Below are 20930 nucleotides of genomic sequence, written 5' to 3'. Positions count from 1 at the left end.
TTGGGATGCCCCAGGCTGAAAATGGGTAGGGCTTAATTAAGCCCCACCAACATGCTGCATTCTGGGGGTGGGGCTTACATGCCCCGAATTAGCCAATGACAGTGTTGGTAAGTGTGCATTATTACATCTTCTCTCTCCTGTTTGCAGGACTTCTCCCGTTCTGCAGTCATTCTGTGGAACTCACTGTTACAAACCATTAGACTTGCTCCTAAAATTCCTAGTTTTAAAGGGAATCTGTCAACTCCAGCAAGCCCCATTGTGTACAATAATACATGTATAGAACACCTGGCCCTGACTCCAGATTAGTCATTTGTATGTCGATACTCATGCCCAATCCCCCGCTATGTCTCAATAAACCAGCCGTGCCATGCATAGAGAGCACTTCTCTTGGAGTCCTCTCGATTATGTGCGCATGCACTGGAGTCCTCTCAATGCATTCCATGGCTGACTTGCTGGCACATATTGGGAGAATGTGTGAGTATCGACTAATCTGGAGTCAGCAGCAGGTGTTCTGTACTTTTGTATTATTGGACCTATTAGGGCCTGCCGGGGGTGTCAGACTGCCTTTAAGCATGCCTTGAAAACTCATTTTTATGATCTTCTTCATCACATAACCATAGTCCATGGTCCATGTACAACCTGACCTGTTAAATGATGTCTCAATTCCATCTTGTCTGCAGCTAGCTATTTTCGTCAAATTACACTGCACTTGTATCTCCATTGATTCAGATTAGGGATGAGCAAATCGACTTCAGATAAAATATCTTAGAACTTTGTTCTAAACTGTGCGGAGCAGGAGCTCCGTACAGTATTAGAATGTATTGGCTCCGATGAGCCGAAGTTATTGCTTTGTGAGATTTTGCGCAATAACTTCATAAGTACAAATTAATTTACAAAGTTATTGCGGGAAATCTCGTGAGACTTTGCGAAGCAATAACTTCGGCTCATCAGAACCAATACATTCTAATACTGTAGGGAGCTCCTGCTCCGTACAGTATTAGAACGAAGTTTTATGCGAATCGACTTCGGATATTTTATCCGAAGTCGATTCGCTCATCCCTAATTCTGATAATGAGTGGTTGACCGGTTATCGCAGCTAATACATGGTACTGGTCCCCTGGACAAAATTAAAGGGGCTTTCCAGGACTTTGATATTGATGACCTATCCTTAGGATAGGTCATCAGTATCAGATAATTGAGGCTTCAACACATGGCACTACCACCGGAAGCAGATAGCTATATACACTGTGTAGTGACTGTGCTGGATTACTGCAACTCAGACCCATGTCAACTGTCTGAAGGCTAGGTCATCAGTATTGATGGCTTGGAAATCACAATTAATATCCTGTGCTGTCATGTACACCTTTATTCTATTTAGATTGTAAGCTCTATGGACAGGGGCCTGTTTCCTCCTTTGTCTCCAATGTTTATTCATCTATTTTCATTACTTGTTTGTAAAGTACTGCTGAATATGTTGGCTGCTAGTATTATTATTACTATGTCAGACAGAGATCATGTGACTTGTTTGCAGTCCCTGAATGGCACTTTGGATGGGGGGGGGCTGTCTTGTGAATGCACTGTAATTACTTTCACTAGTTTCTCTATTATGGTATCACACTAATGTTCTAAATTAAAGAGTAGAAAAGAGCGAATGTTCCTCCCAGATCATGCTCCAATAGTTTGGCTAATGTATATATTTTTTAATTAATGGAAGTCTTATTTCTGCTTTGCTGCAGTGGTCAGTTTCACAAACTATGTAGAATGCTACATATAGTGCCTCGAAAAGGTGTTCATACCCCTTGAACTTTTCCTCATTTTTTTCACCCACAAACTTAAAGAGGACTTTTCACTGTTGCCCCGCTGTGCCCCTCTTCTGTGCCCTGTATACTAATAGCATAAGTACAGGGAGGAGGAGACACCAGCGCTTCTCAGTGGGCTTCTCCTTCTCCCTAGTGGTGGTGCGGTCCAATCGCAGCGGACCACATCACAGCCAGAGAGAAGGTGAGCAGTTTTTTTCTCCTTGGCTGTGACGTGGTCCTCTGCAATTGGACCGCACCACCACTAGGGAGAATAAGAGGCCTACTGTACTGATACTATCTATTAGGGTCCATTCACATGTCCGTAGTGTATTGCAGATCCGCAATACACCCGGCCGGCACCCCATAGAACTACCTATTTTTGGACATGTTCTATTTTTCTCCGGAGCCGCGGACCAGAAGTTCGGGGCCGCGCTCCGGAAATGCGGATGTGGACAGCACACTGTATGCTGTCCGCACCCATTCCGGATAATTGCGGAACGGGTGCGGACACATTCTACAGATGTCTGAATGGAGCCTTAGTATACAGGGCACGGAAACAGAATGGGCGCACAGCAGGGCAGCTGAGGGGTATTTGAAAAAAAAGAAATGTTATAGCAGCATTAGCGGAGCGCATGCCGCTTGTAAAGGTACTTAGTTTAGCAAAACAAAAAAAGGTGAAAGGTTCTCTTTAAATTAATTTTATTTGGATTTTCTGTGGTAGACCAACACAAAGCAGCAAGTTTGTGTGAAGTGAAAAGAAAATGATACATGGTTTTCAAAAATTTTACTAAATACTAAGGCCTCTTTCACACTTGCATTGTCCGGATCCGGCGTGTACTCCACTTGCCGGAATTACACGCCGGATCCGGAAAAACGCAAGTGTACTGAAAGCATTTGATCCGTCTTCAAAATGCTTTCAGTGTTACTATGGCAGCCAGGACGCTATTAAAGACCAGGTTGCCATAGTAGGAGCGGGGAGCGGGGGAGCGGTATACTTACAGTCCGTGCGGCTCCCGGGGCGCTCCAGAATGACGTCAGAGCGCCCCATGCGCATGGATGACGTGCCATGCGATCACGTCATCCATGCGCGTGGGGCGCCCTGACGTCACTCTGGAGCGCCCCGGGAGCCACACGGACGGTAAGTATTCTGCTCCCCGCTACACTTTACCATGGCTGCCAGGACTTTAGCGTCCCGGCAGCCATGGTAACCATTGAGAAAAAGCTAAACGTCGGATCCGGCAATGCGCCGAAACGACATTCAGCTTAAGGCCGGATCCAGATCAATGCCTTTCAATGGGCATTCATTCCGGATCCGGCCTTGCGGCAAGTCTTCAGGATTTTGGGCCGGAGCAAAAAGCGCAGCATGCTGCGGTATTTTCTCCGGCCAAAAAACGTTCCGTTCGGGAACTGAAGACATCCTGATGCATCCTGAACGGATTTCACTCTATTCAGAATGCATTAGGATAAAACTGATCAGGATTCTTCCGGCATAGAGCCCCGACAACGGAACTCTATGCCGGAGAGAAGAACGCAAGTGTGAAAGAGCCCTAATCTGGAAGGTGTGGTGTGCATTTGTATTCAGCCCCCACTTTGTAGGACCACCTTTCGCTTCAATTACAGCTACAAGCCTTTTGGAGTATGTCTCTACCAGCTTTGCACATCTAGAGGCTGAAATGTTCTCATTCTTTGAAAAATAGCTCAAGCTCAGTCAGATTGGATGGAAGAGCGTCTGTGAACAGCAATTTTCAAGTCTTGCTACAGATTCTCAATAGTATTTAGGTCTGGACTTTGACTGGGACATTCTAACACATGATTATGCTAACTATTCCATTGTAGCTCTGGCTGTATGTTTAGGCTCGTTGTTCTTCTGAAAGATGAACCTTCACCCCAGTCTTAAGTCTTTTGCAGCCTTTGCCAGGTTTTCCTCGAGTGTTGCCCTGTATTTAGCTCCATACATCTTCCAATGAACTCTGACCAGCTTTCCTGTCCTTACTGAAGAAAAGCATCACCACAACATGATGCTGCCATCACCATGTTTCACGGTGGGGATCCTGTGCAGTGTTAGGGTACTTTCACACTAGCGTTTTTGCTGGATCCGGCAGGGTCCAGCAAAAACGCTTTTGTTACTGATAATACAACCATCTACATCTGTTATGAACAGATCTGGTTGTATTATCTTTAACATATCTTTAACATTGCCAAGACGGATCCATTATTAACTCCATTAGAAGTCAATGGGGGACGGATCCGTTTTCTATTGTGGAAAATTGTGGCAGAGAAAACGGAACAGAATGCATTTTGGAGCATTCCGTTCTGTTCAGTTCAGTTTTGTCCCCATTGACAATGAATGGGGACAAAATTGAAGCGTTTTTTTCCGGTATTGGGCCCCTATGACGGAACTCAATACCGGAAAACTTAAACGCTAGTGTGAAAGTACCCTTAGTTTTTCACCATACATGGCGATTTGCATTTAGGCCAAAAAGTTCTGCTTTGGTCTCATCTGACCCAAGCACCTTCTTCCACATGTTTATTGTTTCCCCCACATGGCTTGTGGCAAACTACAAACGGGATTTCTTATGGCTTACCAAAATGGTACTTTCAAAAATGGCTTTCTTCTTGCACTCTTCCACTTAGGCCGGATTTGTGGAGTACAAAAATAATAGTTGTCCTGCGGACAGATTCTCCCACCTGGACTGTGGATCTCTGCAGTTCCTCCAGATGACCATGGGCCTTTTGGCTGCTTCTCTAATTAGCGCTCTCTTTGTCTTGGCTGTCAGTTTAGGTGGACGGCCATGTATTGGTAGGTTTGCAGATGTGCCATACTCCTTCCATTTTTGGATGATGGATCGAACAATGCACACCACATTTTTCAGATTTTTATTCATAAAAAATGTTGGACTCCATTCAGATGTCTGTAGAAAGTGTCCAATGTGTCTGCACCAAACATAATAGCGGTAAACACTGTGTCACACTAAGCTCACTTGTATGAGAAATGAATAATAATAACATACTCCATGCCCCCAGAAATGAAAGGGGCCATCTAAGGCCTCATGCACACGACCGTTGTTTTGATCCGCATCCGAGCTGCAGTTTTTGCGGCTCGGGTGCGGACCCATTCACTTCAATGGGGCCGCAAAAGATGCGGACAGCACTCTGTGTGCTGTCCGCATCCGTTGCTCCGTTCAGTAGCCCCGCAAAAAAAAATATAACATGTCCTATTCTTGTCCGTTTTGTGGACAAGAATAGGCATTTCTACAATGGACCGCCCGTTCCGTTACGCAAATTAAGTTTTTTGCAGATCCGCGGTTTGCGGACCGCAAAAAAACTGAGCGGTCGTGTGCATGAGGCCTAAGACTTAAGAAAAATAAAAAAACTACTCAGCTTGTCAGAGCATCCTGGTCACTGCCACTCTGGAAGTGTGACATGTGCATCAACAGCACATGACTGCTGGCCCTTAAAGGGGTTCTCCAGGAATTATTTAAAATGGGCGCCAGCAACCTGTCCTAGAATGTGAGCAGGACGGTGTGCCATCACTTGCAGAGCTGCCTAAGGATGCCACCTTCATTTCAGAGGAATCGCTGAATGGTGAGGCAGGTTGCCGAGGACTTACTTGCGCCCACCAGAGCCTGACAACTCAATTTTATCTGCATCCTGTGGAAGCTGTTACAATTGAATTCAGGGGAATCTGGTTGGGGTTCCTCTTTTCCCCAGTTCTCCAAACCGTCCGCTATTTTAACAAGTGTTTTGGGATAACCGAAGAGAACTGGCTGTGTTCGACCCCTGTATAATTATCGAATTTTGGCTGCTGCCCTGACTTCTAATTTACTAGTTTATACCCATTTTACATATTGAGTCGGAAACTTAGTATGTTTTTATTTTATTTATTATGTTAGAAAAAAAATAATGGATCCTGGAAGTAAGAAATTGTCTTCATGTGAAATGAAACCATGTGTGTCTGAGATAGGTAATTTAGATTGTAAGCCCCATTGGCAACTGGAGCTGATGTAAGTGGCATGGAAAGTGACAGCACTGTGAAATATATTGGTATATAATCAACAGGAACTGGTCTCAGATGTCTGTTATTTTATTAATCAAGTCAATACTGTAATGTACAAAGAAAAAAAGTGACAAAAATGGTATTTGAAAATGTATGTTAATAAGTCTTTCTTGTGTTTTCTTTCCAGCAATGCCCTACCCACATAGCTCTTACAGTTCTTCGGGGAGCTCTGGGCCTATCCAATGCTATCGATGTAGAGAGACATGTAAAGGAGAAGTAGTGAGAGTGCAGACCAACCACTTCCATATCCGTTGCTTCACCTGTCAAGGTACCGCTCAGCAATCTACGTGTGTCACTTCAAAAGAAGCTGAAGAAATTCATATATAACTTTTTCACTTTTAATAGCAATTGCCATGTTTTCTAAAAAATGCCACACTACGCTTATGTTCACAGTTGCATCAGAGGCTCCATTAGGATCCTCCACCATGGGTTCACTCACATTTAAAGGGGTATTCCCATCAGAGCCCTGCAAGGTGGTGGCTGGAGGACTCTGGTCCGGCCACCACCAAGCCGGCTCCCCATAGAAGTGAATGGGAGCACACCGAGCATGACCGGCCACCGCTACCATTCACTTCTATGGGCTCGACGGAAGTAGCCGAGCCAGCGCTTGGCTATTTTTGCCATCCCCATAGAAAATGAATGGAGGGCGGCTGCGCATGCGCAGTGTGCCCTCCTTTAATTTCGGGGCTCTGTTCTCGATCTAGGTGCGGGTCCCAGAGGTGGGACCCGCACCTATAAGACAATGGCATATCCTAGCGATATGCCCCCATTGTCTGTCATGAGACAACCCCTTTAATGATTAAATAGCACATCATGTAGTGCTATTTTTTCCAGAAAAGCCACCATGGAAACCACAACGAAACCTGATGAACACCTGATGTTGTGTAATGTGCGATGGATTCAGCACTGTGTTGCGGTTTACGTTTTTTAAAAGAAACTGCAACACACATGTGGATAGAGAAGAAATTCACACTCTTTGTTTGGAAACAAGGCTATACAGTAACATTTGGCCACGTGTGAGTGACATATGTGCAGGATATGTCCTATGAATGATTGACACATGCATGTGATGTTTCTACTCCACCCTCATCATTTTACTGAGATAACAGTAACAGTATGTCATCCACAGGTCCCCCATAACAGTGTGTCATCCACAGGTCCCCCATAACAGTGTGTCATCCACAGGTCCCCCATAACAGTGTGTCATCCACAGGTCCCCCATAACAGTGTCATCCACAGGTCCCCCATAACAGTGTGTCATCCACAGGTCCCCCATTGCAGTATGTCATCCACAGATACACCATAACAGTGTCATCCACAGGTCCTCGATTACAGTGTGTCATCCACAGTTCCCCCATTACAGTGTGTCATCCACAGGTCCCCCATTACAGTGTGTCATCCACAGGTCCCCCATAACAGTGTCATTCACAGGTCCCCTATTACAGTGTGTCATCCACAGATCCCCCATAACAGTGTCATCCACAGGTCCCCTATTACAGTGTGTCATTCACAGATCCCCCATAACAGTGTCATCCACAGATCCCCCATAACAGTGTTATCCACAGGTCCCCTATTACAGTGTGTCATCCACAGATCCCCCATTACAGTGTCATCCACAGGTCCCCCATAACAGTATGTCATCCACAGGACCACCATAACAGTGTGTCATTCACAGGTCCCCATTACAGTGTGTCATCCACAAGTCCCCCAAAACAGTGTGTCATCCACAGGTCCCCCATAACAGTGTGTCCTCCACAGGTACCCCATAACAGTGTCATCCACAGGTCCTCCATAACAGCCTCATCCACAGATTCACCATAACAGTGTCATCCACAGGTCCCCCATTACAGTGTGTCATCCACAGATCCCCCATAACAGTGTCATCCACAGATCCCCCATAACAGTGTCATCCACAGGTCCCCCATTACAGTGTCATCCACAGGTCCCCATTACAGTGTGTCATCCACAGGTCCCCTATTACAGTGTGTCATCCACAGGTCCCCTATTACAGTGTGTCATCCACATATCCCCCATAACAGTGTCATCCACAGATCCCCCATTACAGTGTCTCATCCACAGATCCCCCATTACAGTGTGTCATCCACAGGTCCCCCATTACAGTATGTCATCCACAGGTCCCCCATAACAGTGTCATCCACAGGTTCCCCATAACAGTATGTCATCCACAGGTCCCCCATAACAGTGTGTCCCTCACAGGTCCCCCATAACAGTGTCATCCACAGATCTCCCATAACAGTGTGTCATCCACAGGTCCCCCATAACAGTGTGTCTTCCACAGGTCCCCCATAACAGTGTGTCCCTCACAGGTACCCCATAACAGTGTCATCCACAGGTCCCCCATAACAGTGTCTTCCACAGGTCCCCCATAGCAGTCTCATCCACAGATCCACCATAACAGTGTCATCCACAGATCCACCATTACAGTATGTCATCCACAGATCCACCATTACAGTGTCATCCACAGGTCCCCTATTACAGTGTGTCATCCACAGGTCCCCCGATACAGTGTGTCATCCACAGGTCCCCCATAACAGTGTCATCCACAGGTCCCCTATTACAGTGTGTCATCCACAGATCCCCCATTACAGTGTCTCATCCACAGATCCCCCATTACAGTGTGTCATCCACAGGTCCCCCATTACAGTATGTCATCCACAGGTCCCCCATAACAGTGTCATCCACAGGTTCCCCATAACAGTATGTCATCCACAGGTCCCCCATAACAGTGTGTCCCTCACAGGTCCCCCATAACAGTGTCATCCACAGATCTCCCATAACAGTGTGTCATCCACAGGTCCCCCATAACAGTGTGTCTTCCACAGGTCCCCCATAACAGTGTGTCCCTCACAGGTACCCCATAATAGTGTCATCCACAGGTCCCCCATAACAGTGTCTTCCACAGGTCCCCCATAGCAGTCTCATCCACAGATCCACCATAACAGTGTCATCCACAGATCCACCATTACAGTATGTCATCCACAGATCCACCATTACAGTGTCATCCACAGGTCCCCTATTACAGTGTGTCATCCACAGGTCCCCCGATACAGTGTGTCATCCACAGGTCCCCCATAACAGTGTCATCCACAGGTCCCCTATTACAGTGTGTCATCCACAGATCCCCCATTACAGTGTCTCATCCACAGATCCCCCATTACAGTGTGTCATCCACAGGTCCCCCATAACAGTGTCATCCACAGGTCCCCTATTACAGTGTGTCATCCACAGATCCCCCATTACAGTGTGTCATCTACAGATCCCCCATTACAGTGTGTCATCCACAGATCCCCTATTACAGTGTGTCATCCACAGATCCCCATAACAATGTCATCCACAGATCCCCCATTACAGTGTCGTCCACTGGTCCCCCATAACAGTATGTCATCCACAGGTCCCCCATAACAGTGTGTCATCCACAAGTCCGCCATAACAGTATGTCATCCACAGGTCCCCCATAACAGTATGTCATCCACAGGTCCACCATAACAGTATGTCATCCACAGGTCCCCATTACAGTGTTTTTGTTCTGTGTTTATGACTCACACCTGGTTTTGGCTCACAATAAGGCATCTTTCACACGACGTTTTTTTTTTTCCGTTTGGAGGCCGTTTTTTCCGTTCCATAAACGTCTGTATATGGAACCATTCATTTCAATGGTTCCGCAAAAAAAAGGAATGTGTTCCGTATGCATTCTGTTTCCGTATTTCCGTTCCGTTAAAAGATAGAACATGTCCTATTATTGCCCACAAATCACGTTCTGTGGCTCCATTCAAGTCAATGGGTCCGCAAAAAAAAAAGAACACATACGTTTTTGCGGAACCATCTATTGAAAATTTTATGCCCAGCCCAATTTTTTCTATGTAATTACTGTATACTGTATATGCGATATGGAAAAATGGAACGGAAAAACGAAACCGAAACGTAAACACAACGGAAATGGAAATGGAAAAACGGATCCGGAAAAAACGGCCCACAAAACACTGAAAAAGCCATGTGGTCGTGTGAAAGAGGCTTAACTGATGGGAATAACTGATCAAAAAACGGAGGTGTGAACAAGGTCTTACAGTGGAAAGGCTAAAGAGAGATGATCTGGAATTCTGCAATAAGCTACTGTGGTTGCAACCTCTGTCCATGCCTATAACGTTCTGTCAGACTGCTAGTCCAATATTTCAGGATTTGGGGCCCCACTTCCAATTTTGCCCAAGGCCACACTTTGTCTAATACCGTCCCTGCCAGCATAGCAGTGGTGTGTGTGCAGTAAGGGGTGTAGCTAGAGTGGAAACAGGAGTAGCCCAAACCCAGAAGTGGCCCACCCAGGAGGAGGACTAAAAGATGTTATTGTCAGGGCCCCCTCAATGATATTATACACGGTACAATGACACTGTAGGAAACGGACGGGGCAGCTGCTGGGCCTCGTCTAAGAGCTCAGTCTTGCAGATACTGTGTATACTGTATATATACTGTATATATAGTGTATTTATCAGTTAGCAGTGACAGACAGGGTCCCCATGAACAGTGTAAGGCTAGTTTCACATCTGCGGCAGAGCTCTCCGGCAGGCTGTTCGGGCAGACAAAAGCCTGCCAGGGTTCTCCTGATTTAGTATGGCTAGCAGCGATGGTCAGTTTGCAGTGTTCGCCAGCGAGCTGCCATCTTGACTCACCGGTCCGGCGATGCACAGGTAAGCCCTTACCTGTGTCTGTGTCGGGAGCCGGTCTGAAATCAAATGCAGTCACCGGGAGCAGGCAGTTCTGAGAACAGCCCGATGAAGGTCCCTGATTGCTAGATACTGCACACCGAACCCCATTGACTATAACAGGGTCCGGCCGAGATCCGGCCGCTACCTGGCAAATTATCAAAATTAGCTGGACAAAAAATGTTGTACGCATTTGTTTTTATCCAGCTGATTCCCAGCATTCTCTGCTGGAAGAGTTATCCACAGATGTAAAAGTAGCTTAAGACATTAGCACTAGGAGCATTAGTACCTGACAAGCTTGAGAGACTTCCACTTTTTGGAAGAGTAAAGGTACCCATGCACCTCCAATACTGCAATTGCTCGTTTGGGTGACAACTGTCTTTCCTGACTCTCACATAGATGCTTGGTTCGGCCAATGGTGAGAGGAATTCATATTACAATTCCTATTCTTTTGTCATCGTTATCAGGGGAGAGTCGAGAGACCACATACACTTAGGGCTGCCTGCCAGTCCAACCATGGGTTCAATAGCAGTTTTAGTAGTAGTATTCTTGTTTTAAAAGGGTTTGTGGGAGTATGGTCATGATGGACTATCCTTTGGATAGGCTATAAATATCATATTGGTGGTGGGGGAGGGCTGATCAGGGTTTCCAACAGTCCAGAAGTTCCTGGAGAGTCCTTAAAAATAATTTTTTATATCAAAATCCTTGACAACTTCTTTAAGCTTTCAGAGGCAGTCTAACTTAAGGGATTTTTCAGGATTTTGACTTTAAGTGGGCAAAATTCACAAGAAACCTGGCACCATTCAGCAACATTAATTACCAAACTGTGGACCTGAAATTCTGCACCACAGGTCAAACTATGTGTGGATGAGATATGTTAAAGGTGTATTCCCATTACAGACAATGGGGGCATATCGCTAGGATATGCCCCCATTGTCTGATAGGTGCGGGTCCCACCTACAACGAGAACGGAGTGGGGAGAGCTGTGGCTGGAGGACCACGGATTTCCTGGGGTCCATCCACCACCAAGCTCTGCTCCCCGCTGCCCCCCTACAAGTGAATGGGAGCACACCACGCACGCGCGGCCCCTGCTCCCGTTCATTTCTGTGGGGCAGATGGAAATAGGCGAGGCAGCTTTCGGCTATTTTTGGAGGCCCCATAGAAATGAATGAAGGGTGGCTGCACATGCGCAGTGCGCCCTCCGTTCTTTTCTCTGCTCCGTTCTCATAGCCAGTGTGGGTCCCAGCGGTGGGACCCACACCTATCAGACAATGGGGCCATATCCTAGCGATATGCCCGCATTATCTAAGATGGCAAAACCCCTTTAAGGCTACTTTCACAACAGCATTAGGAGACATCCAGCAGGCTATTCCAGCATATATGCCGATATTCGTCCTGACAAAAACCGTGCAGCAACTTTTGTCCGGCCAAAGCCCTACTTGGTTCTCAATATAGTCAACACAGTCCAGCGTGCAGGCGGAACTTTCTGACTATATCTAGAGAACCGGCAGAGAACAGCCTGCCAGATGTCTCTTAGGCCTAGTTCACACGAACATATGGCTTTTATATTTTTTTGCGGTCTGTTTTTCAGTTTTATTTCAGTTTTAAGTATCTATCTATCTATCTATCTATCTATCTCATATCTGTCTAGTATCTATCTATCTATTATCTATCTATCTATTATCTATTATCTATCTATCTATCTCATATCTGTATAGTATATATCTATCTATTATCTATCTATCTCATATCTGTATAGTATCTATCTATCTATTATCTATCTATCCTATCTATCTATTTATCTATCTTGTATCTTCTATCTAGTATCTATCTATTATCTATCTATCTAGTATATATCTATCTATTATCTATCTATCTCATATCTGTATAGTATCTATCTATCTATTATCTATCTATCCTATCTATCTATTTATCTATCTTGTATCTTCTATCTAGTATCTATCTATTATCTATCTATCTAGTATATATCTATCTATTATCTATCTATCTCATATCTGTATAGTATCTATCTATCTATCTATCTATCTATTATCTATCTATCTATTATCTGTATCTATCTATCTATCTATCTATTATCTATCTATCTCATATTTGTCTAGTATATATCTATCTATTATCTATCTATCTCATATCTGTCTAGTATATATCTATCTATCTATCTATCTATCTCATATCTATCTATCTATCTCTCTATCTATTATCTGTATCTATCTATCTATCTATCTATCTATCTATCTATCTATCTATCTATTATCTATCTATCTCATATCTGTCTAGTATATATCTATCTATTATCTATCTATCTCATATTTGTCTAGTATATATCTATCTATTATCTATCTATCTCATATCTGTCTAGTATATATCTATCTATCTATCTATCTATCTCATATCTATCTATCTATCTATCTCTCTATCTATTATCTGTATCTATCTATCTATCTATCTATCTATCTATCTATCTATCTATTATCTATCTATCTCATATCTGTCTAGTATATATCTATCTATCTATCTATCTCATATCTGTCTATCTCATATCTATCTATCTACAGTATCTATCTTATCTTTATGGAAACATTACCTCTAGTCACCACTGTCCATGAGCCCTCCATGCCGTAGCTCACCTTTCTAGTACTGTTCTCTTCCCTGCACCGCCCCATAGCTGCAGATTAGTAATGCTCCCAGCATCACTGGCAGTGAAAACAAATTGAACAATCATTCCTGCATTACATTAACCTGTCAGCTAGGCGTGAGCTCAATTTCATTACTATATGATGATTTATGTGTGAAGTTCCACAACTCAGCCCCATAGATACCCACTATTAGCCATACAACAGCATACCATTCACATGTACTAAATCTAATGTAGTAGTGTGTAGTTTAGATTGAGGCAAGACCCCAATATACATACATGGAAGCCTGAGCATATTTATTCTGCGCAGGAACTGTTAGATTATTAATCTATCATGTGTTAATTGAAATGATGCCGCGTCGACTAACTATACCGCACGGGCAGTCAGCTGCTAGAACTTCAAGGAAGCATTATGATTTAGGATCAATAAGACGACTAATTACGAGCAATACCGCTGTGATTTACAATCAATGACACCGGCAGTAGAATAACATTATTTTACCCTGTTATACAAGATGTTTCTGCAGTTTCTTTTGTGTTTTAAATTACAGTGTAAATTTAGAGGAAATATTGGTGCCTTATTTTATTTTTTTTGTTTGATGGGAGATTTGTAGAAAATGTATCGCTTTATATTTTTAATTAGAGTATGATTTATATCTCTCCTTCAGGCGCATATGCAGAATCTTTTTCAAGGAGGAGGCCAGGGTTTGTGACTTTATTTTCATTCATTATATAAATGCCTTCACACATTGGCCCTATTATATGTCAGAAATCACATGTCCCGCTTGAGCAAAAATCTGTAACTTTGGGCGATTTTATGCCCAATCACTCCATTCCAAAAAGTGCGTGCTGCAGCCCAAGCACATTTATTGTAATTTCTTCCAAGATATTATACCTGAAATCTGGGCCGGCTCACTTCCCGGTGTAGATTTCCGTTTTGGCTCATGGACCTACACTAAATACCTCTTAATGTTTGTGGCCCATCTCATGCCAGCTGGGCAGAGATTAATAAATGTCCCCCATACTATATACATACCTCCACACACAAATATATACCTACATACACACACATACAACACACTGTGACACGCACACAGTGACACATACAGTTGACATCTCTGCTGGATTTCCAGATACCAACACGATCAAATATTCTTCGTAATTCTTTATATACTGTAGTCCTTCCTCCGGCATCCATTCTGCTGTGATTCTGTTTTAATGTGATGTGATTTACCATCAATGCAGTGGTTTTCCCTTTTAATAAGATGTATTCGTATTTTTAGTTCCCTCCGTTCAAAACTGGCAGCGGTGAAAAGACCACCCCCATCTGCCGTGCTTAAAGGGGACCTGTCATCGTTTCTGACATGTCTGTTGTAGTAACTACTTGCATCCCCCATGTAATAACAATTCTGGAGCATCTATTCTTATCACTCTATTCCTTAGTTATTTCTACTGGAATGTATGAATGAATTGCGAGCATCTTGCAGTAAAGGTACAGATGGGTGTTACCAGTCCCTGCACAGTCTTAGGGCTTGTTCACACGACCATGTGAAGCCCGTGCCCGTGCTTTGGACCGCAAATTGCGGTCCGCTAAGCACGGGCAATGTGGCAGCCGCATACGGATCGCTGCCCCATTCACTTGAATGGGTCCGCGATCCCTCCGTTCCACGGAAGATAGAGCAAGCTTTCCAGATTTGCGGACCCTTTGAAATGAATGGGTCCGCATCCGTGATGCGGAATGGCCACGGAACGGGACCTGTGTATTGCGGATCCGCAAATGCGGTCTGCAATATGGTCGTGTGAACGGGCCCTTACACTGGCAGCACTGATTGTATAGAGTCAGACACACCCACTACTGGTAATACCCAGCAGTACCTTTATGGCAGACTGCTCGCAGGAATAATGCAGGAATGACACAACATAGAGCCATAAGAATACATGTTCCAGAATTGGTATTACAAGTGGAATGCATGTAGTTACTATAACTGACATGTCAGGAGAGGGGACAGGTCCTCTTTCATAGAGGTGTTTATGTCAGCTTTGGAAGTTGTGAGCACATGGGCATGCTCCAGTCGGCAATGATAAAGGGGTGGCGTTCCTGCCATTTGGGGTTCATTGTGCAGGCTAAGACCCTGTAGCAGACCTAAGCCACGAGATACTACTACTGACATAAACTGTGCCAGGAAGAGCATGGCAAGAATTCTTGCATGTGTGAAGCTATGGGGGTTGTAGGGGCACCTGACCTTTAACAATGGAAATATGCTGAGAGGAAAAGCTGGATTCTGCTAACTAGTGGTCTTAGGCTCCATTCACACGTTCGCAACGTGTTTTGCGGATACACGGAGCCACGGATCCGCAAAACACGGAAAGCGGCAATGTGCGTTCCACATTTTGCGGACTGTACATTGCCGGCACTAATAGAATATGCCTGTTCTTGTCCGCAATTGCGGACAAGAATAGGACATGTTTTATTTTTTTGCGGAAACTGAAGCACGAATGCGGAGGTGCGGATCCGCAAATGTGGATGCGGACAGCACATTCCGTCCCATTGAAAATGAATGGGTCTGCACCGGATGCGGATCCATTTTGCGGACGTGTGAATGGACCCTTATGGAGGTAATTCAGCATGGGAAAGAACTTTGTTGTTGTTAACCCTTTTGTACATGCTCCCTGAGTGATCCAGCTAGTAAGAAGTAATTAGCACCTAGTGGCACAGAACTTGCACTTGAGTGTGGACTTAACCACTTCCAGACCGGGCCATTTACCCCCTTCCTGACCAAGCCTAAGGCTAGGTCTACACGACGACATTTGTCGCGCGACAAAAAGTCGCGCGACATATAGGGCGCAACAGTTGTCGCGCGACATTTTGTTGCACCAATGTCGCGCGACAATTTTTATAATGGCAGTCTATGGTGTCGCACTGCAACATGCGACATGTTGCGACTGCGACGCGACAGTCGCAGAAAAATCCATCTTGAATGGATTTTCTGCGACTGTCGCGTCGCAGTCGCAGCATGTCGCATGTTGCAGTGCGACACCATAGACTGCCATTATAAAAATTGTCGCGCGACATTGGTGCAACAAAATGTCGCGCGACAAATGTCGTCGTGTAGACCTAGCCTTATTTTGCAAATCTGACATGTCACTCTGGAACGATTTTACTTATCCAAGCCATTTTGAAATTCTTTTTTCGTGACACATTGTATGTCATGTTATTGGTAAATTTGAGTCAATATGTTTTACCATTATTTAGAAAAAAATCCCAAATTTACCCAAAATTTTAAAAAATTCACTATTTTCTAAATTTGAATTTTTTTCAGCTTTTTCTTCATCAGATAGTGATGCCTCCTAAAATAGTTATTAATTAACATCTGCCATATGTCTAATAAATATGTTGGTATCATTTTGATAACATTATTTTATTTTTTTAGGACATTACAAGGTTTAGACTTAAAATTTCAAGAAAATTTCCCAAATCTAATTTTTTATAGACCAATTCAGTTCTAGTCACTTTAAGGAACTGACATGATAGAAACCATCCATAAATTACCCCATTTTAGAAACTACACCTCTCAAACTATTCAAAACTGATTTTAGAAATATAGTTTACCCTTTAGATATTCCACATTCCATAGCAAGAATTAACAACAAAACAACCCTCAATATTTATTACCCCAATTCTGCAGTTTACATAAATACATATAGTCGTAAACTGCTGTTTGGGCACACCGCAGTGCCCAAACAGCAGAATGCAAGGAGCGTCATATTGTTTTTGGAGGGCAGATTTTGCTGGATTGGTTTTTGGGCACCATGTTGCATTTGAAGAGACCCTGAGGTATCCCTACAGTGGAAACCCCAAAAAGGGACCACATTTTGGAAACTACACCACCCAAAGATTTTTTAAGTGGTGTAGTGAGCACTTTGACCCAACAGGTTTCATAGAATGTATAACACTTGGCTGTGAAAATGAAAAATTCAATTTTTTGTTACAAAAAAATGGTGCTTTAGGCCTAAACTTTTTTTTTTTTTTTTTTACAAGAGATTACAGGAAAATATCCCCCCACAATTTTCTACCAATTTTCTCCTGAATACAGTAACACCCCATTTGTGGTCATAAACTGCTGTTTGGGGATACAACAGGGCTTAGAAGAGAAGGAGCGGCATCTGGATTTTCTAACATGGCATTTGCTGAAATGGTTTCAAGAGCTATTTTTTTTGTTGAGTTGCTGTGTGAGGGCTTATTTTTTGTGGGACAAGCTGTAGTTTTTATTGGCACCATTTTCGGGTACAATTGGCTTTCTGATCGCTTTTTATCTCATTTTTTGGGAGGTGAGGTGGTCAAAAAAGTAAATTCTGTCAGTGTTTTTTACTTTTTTTTATGGGGTTCACCATGTGGTATATATGATTTGATAATTCTGCAGATTGATACGATTATGGTGATGCCAAATTTATATAGTTTTAGTTTTACTACTTTTGCATAATAAAATCCCTTTTCATAAAAAATCTGTTATTAATTCCATTACCATATACTAACATCCATAACATTATTATTTTTTTGCCAACGTAGAGGGCTTGTACATAAGGTGTTTTTTTAAGAGGTAGATCATGTGATATTTTTATCAATCCGGTTGTTCCGGACGCGTCGATACCAAATAGATAAATTTTTTATTTTTTCAATTTTTAACAATTTTTTAATGAAATTTTTTACATATAAAACTTTTATTGTTTTATTTTTATTTTTGTGTTCTTTATTTTACACTTTGTGTCCCCCATAAAGTCATGCAAGACATAATAGCCCCAGTTACAGGAGTAATACACTCCCCAAAGAGCCCTGTACAGCATTATACAGTGCTGTACAGCCTCACTGCATTGCTGATCGAGGTCTAAAGAAGACCCAGCAGCTCCTACAGTCTCCTGACCCCAGCGGTCAAATGACCATCAAGCCAGCACAGGAAGCCCGATTCCTTAGCTGTGCACACAGCACTCGTTCAGTGCTGTGTATTCAGTTATTTAGAAGGCAGGGACACTGAGTCATGGTCCCTGCCTTCTCTATGGGGTGCCCTGCTGACACTGACAGCGGGGCCCCCACTCTGCAGCTGCAATCTCTGAATGGACGTTCTAAAGCAGGGGTGCACAACCTGCGGCCCCCAGAGCCGATCGTGCGCAGAGCGCCTCACATTGAAAGATGACAGCTCCTGCTCCTGCACTGTAGAGACAGCACGAGACCCAAGGAGAAGGCAGAAGCAGTGTATCAGCGCTTCTGCCTTCTCCTCACACAGGTGAGTGGCGCACCGTGCAGTGTAGACCCGGCGATCACGTGACTGCCGGGTGTCAGGGACAGAGGACTGCAGAGCCTCACCAGCCCTGCTCTGTACAAAGCCCCCCACAGCAGGCTGGTTTTTCCTGTAGATGGGGCTCCTTTGGATGCTCCAGTTACAGTGGAAATAATGCAAAAAAAAGTTTGTGTCCCTAAAGGTCCTTTATGGACCTTTTGGGGACAAATTAAGTAGCAAATATATATATATTAAAAGTAAAAAAAAATTGAAAACACATAAAAATAAATTCAAAGTCATTGTCCACAGAGGTATTTTAAAGACTTCTTGGGGGACATGCAGTGCTGCAAAAATATATTAAAAAAGAAAAGAAAAAAAAAACATTTTTTAGCAAAAAGATGTAAAATAAATAAATAAAATCCAAGTAAAAGAAAAATATAAAAAGGAAAAAGTGCAAAATAAAATTGTTCATTGTCATATTATGTGGCAACAAATATATTTAAAAAAATTATAAAGTGATGATAAAAAATTTAAAAATACAAAATAAATAAAATACAAATAAAAGGAAAATGTGCAAAATAAAAAAGTCAGTGTCTTTTTGTAGCAGAAATTTATAAAAAAAAAGAAACAAATAGTAAAATACATAAAAAACCACACTAACCAAAACCATTACAATTATTCATGTAAAACTATACATATTGTATAATAAAACAATCCAACACATATAGGGAACTAATATAATAATTTTGCATATTGAAATAACCTACAGTATAGTTTGTACAATTTTGTACAATAAGTCATTTTTATTCAGTTTCCCCCTAATAAAACTAAAAAATATATTAAAAAGCCCTGTGTTATGTAATAAAAAGCTGAAAAACTTAATTTGGTCGTCCAAAAAATAAAAAAGTTACAAGTGTTTGAACCACGTGTGCTAAATCACAAAAAAGTTACTGGTCATTAAAGGGTTAACTAATAAGTGCTTTCCCAGCAAGTAAAGCCTCATACACACGACCGTACCTTTTCTTGTTGTCCGCAGGACACCAGCCATGTGTGTTCTGCATTTTGCAGACCGGAGTAACGGATGCAGACAGCACACGGAGCGTTGTCTGCATCTTTTGGGGCCCTGTTGAAGTGAATCCAAGCCACGTAAAAAAATATGCAGCTCAGATGCAGACTAAAACAATGGCCGTGTGCGTGCGAACTCAGGGATAGTGCTTAGTGGTTATTGCAGGGCACCTACAGTATATCAGGGGGTGCAGAAGATGGTAATAATCAGTGAGCACCGTCATCTGCAGTGAAGTAAAGCGCTCATTTGTGAATAGGAGGCAGGAAGGAAAGTCGCCACTTAAAGCAGTTTCCTAGTTAAAATGATTTTTAACAAGTTCCTGCAGCATGGCCCCTGACACAGAAGATTCCTACTTTCCTGCTTCGTGCTGCTCTTGATGTCTCCATCTTCCGGTCCAGGAGCAGCTCTCCAGCAAATGACTGGCTTCAGCGGTGAAACGCTGCTTGTGGCCACATCACCCCTGAAGCCAGTTTACTGGCTGGAGAGGTACAAGTGGCTATGCCCATAGCCATCCGGATGTAAACAGCGCCAGAACCAGAAGATGGAGACAGCGGGAGCGACGGGGAACAGGAAAGTATGAATCTTCTGTTTCAGGCCTAAGCTGCAGGAACATTTTAGAAATCATTTTTTACCAAAATATCTCTAAGTCCCTGTTACACGGCACAATATTCAGGACAATTACTGGGAACAAGTGTTCATAGGAACGCTCATTCCTGATATCTGGCCGGTATAATCGCGCCGCTGATCAGCTGATAAACAAGGAATCACTCGTTTGTCGGCTGATTTGCAGATTTTATCAGGATGAAAGATGTACAATTATCGCCAGCACATCTCCCCGTGTAATCAGGGATCGGCTAATGATAATCGATAGAAGTGAATGAGGAAGGAATGACTGGTAGTGATCATTCCTCCCCAGTCACTTTGCATTAGCTTGTGTAATAGCAAACAAGCACATTTTTTGGCGGCCCCTTGAAATAGTGCGATGTGACAATGTGGCCTCCAGACCAAAAAAAGTTGTGCACCCCTGTTCTAAGGCCTCTTTCACACTTGCGTTGTCCGGATCTGGCGTGTACTCCACTTGCCGGAATTACACGCAAGTGTACTGAAAGCATTTGAAGACAGATCCGTCTTCAAAATGCGTTCAGTGTTACTATGGCAGCCAGGACGCTAGTAAAGTCCTGGTTGCCATAGTAGGAGCGGGGAGCGGGGGAGCGGTATACTTACAGTCCGTGCGGCTCCCGGGGCGCTCCAGAGTGACGTCAGAGCGCCCCAGGCGCATGGATGACGTGCCATGTGATCACGTCATCCATGCGCGTGGGGCGCCCTGACGTTACTCTGGAGCGCCCCAGGAGCCGCACTGACGG

The 20930-nt window shown here is 43.6% G+C and overlaps 1 protein-coding gene across 3 annotated transcripts in view; it reads left to right on the top strand.

Moving 5' to 3' along the window:
* ABLIM3 (actin binding LIM protein family member 3) overlaps positions 1-20930 on the top strand; it is a 247732-nt gene that overhangs the window by 140232 nt on the left and 86570 nt on the right. For all 3 annotated transcript variants that reach the window (XM_044280723.1, XM_044280722.1, XM_044280721.1), the window contains exon 2: positions 5984-6124. In XM_044280723.1, coding sequence (XP_044136658.1) covers positions 5984-6124 — 141 coding nt within the window. The remainder of the gene's footprint in view (positions 1-5983; positions 6125-20930) is intronic.

Source organism: Bufo gargarizans, chromosome 2, assembly GCF_014858855.1.
Source record: "Bufo gargarizans isolate SCDJY-AF-19 chromosome 2, ASM1485885v1, whole genome shotgun sequence".
NCBI classification, from domain to species: Eukaryota; Metazoa; Chordata; class Amphibia; order Anura; family Bufonidae; genus Bufo; species Bufo gargarizans.
This window is presented reverse-complemented; position numbering and strand designations above follow the sequence as displayed.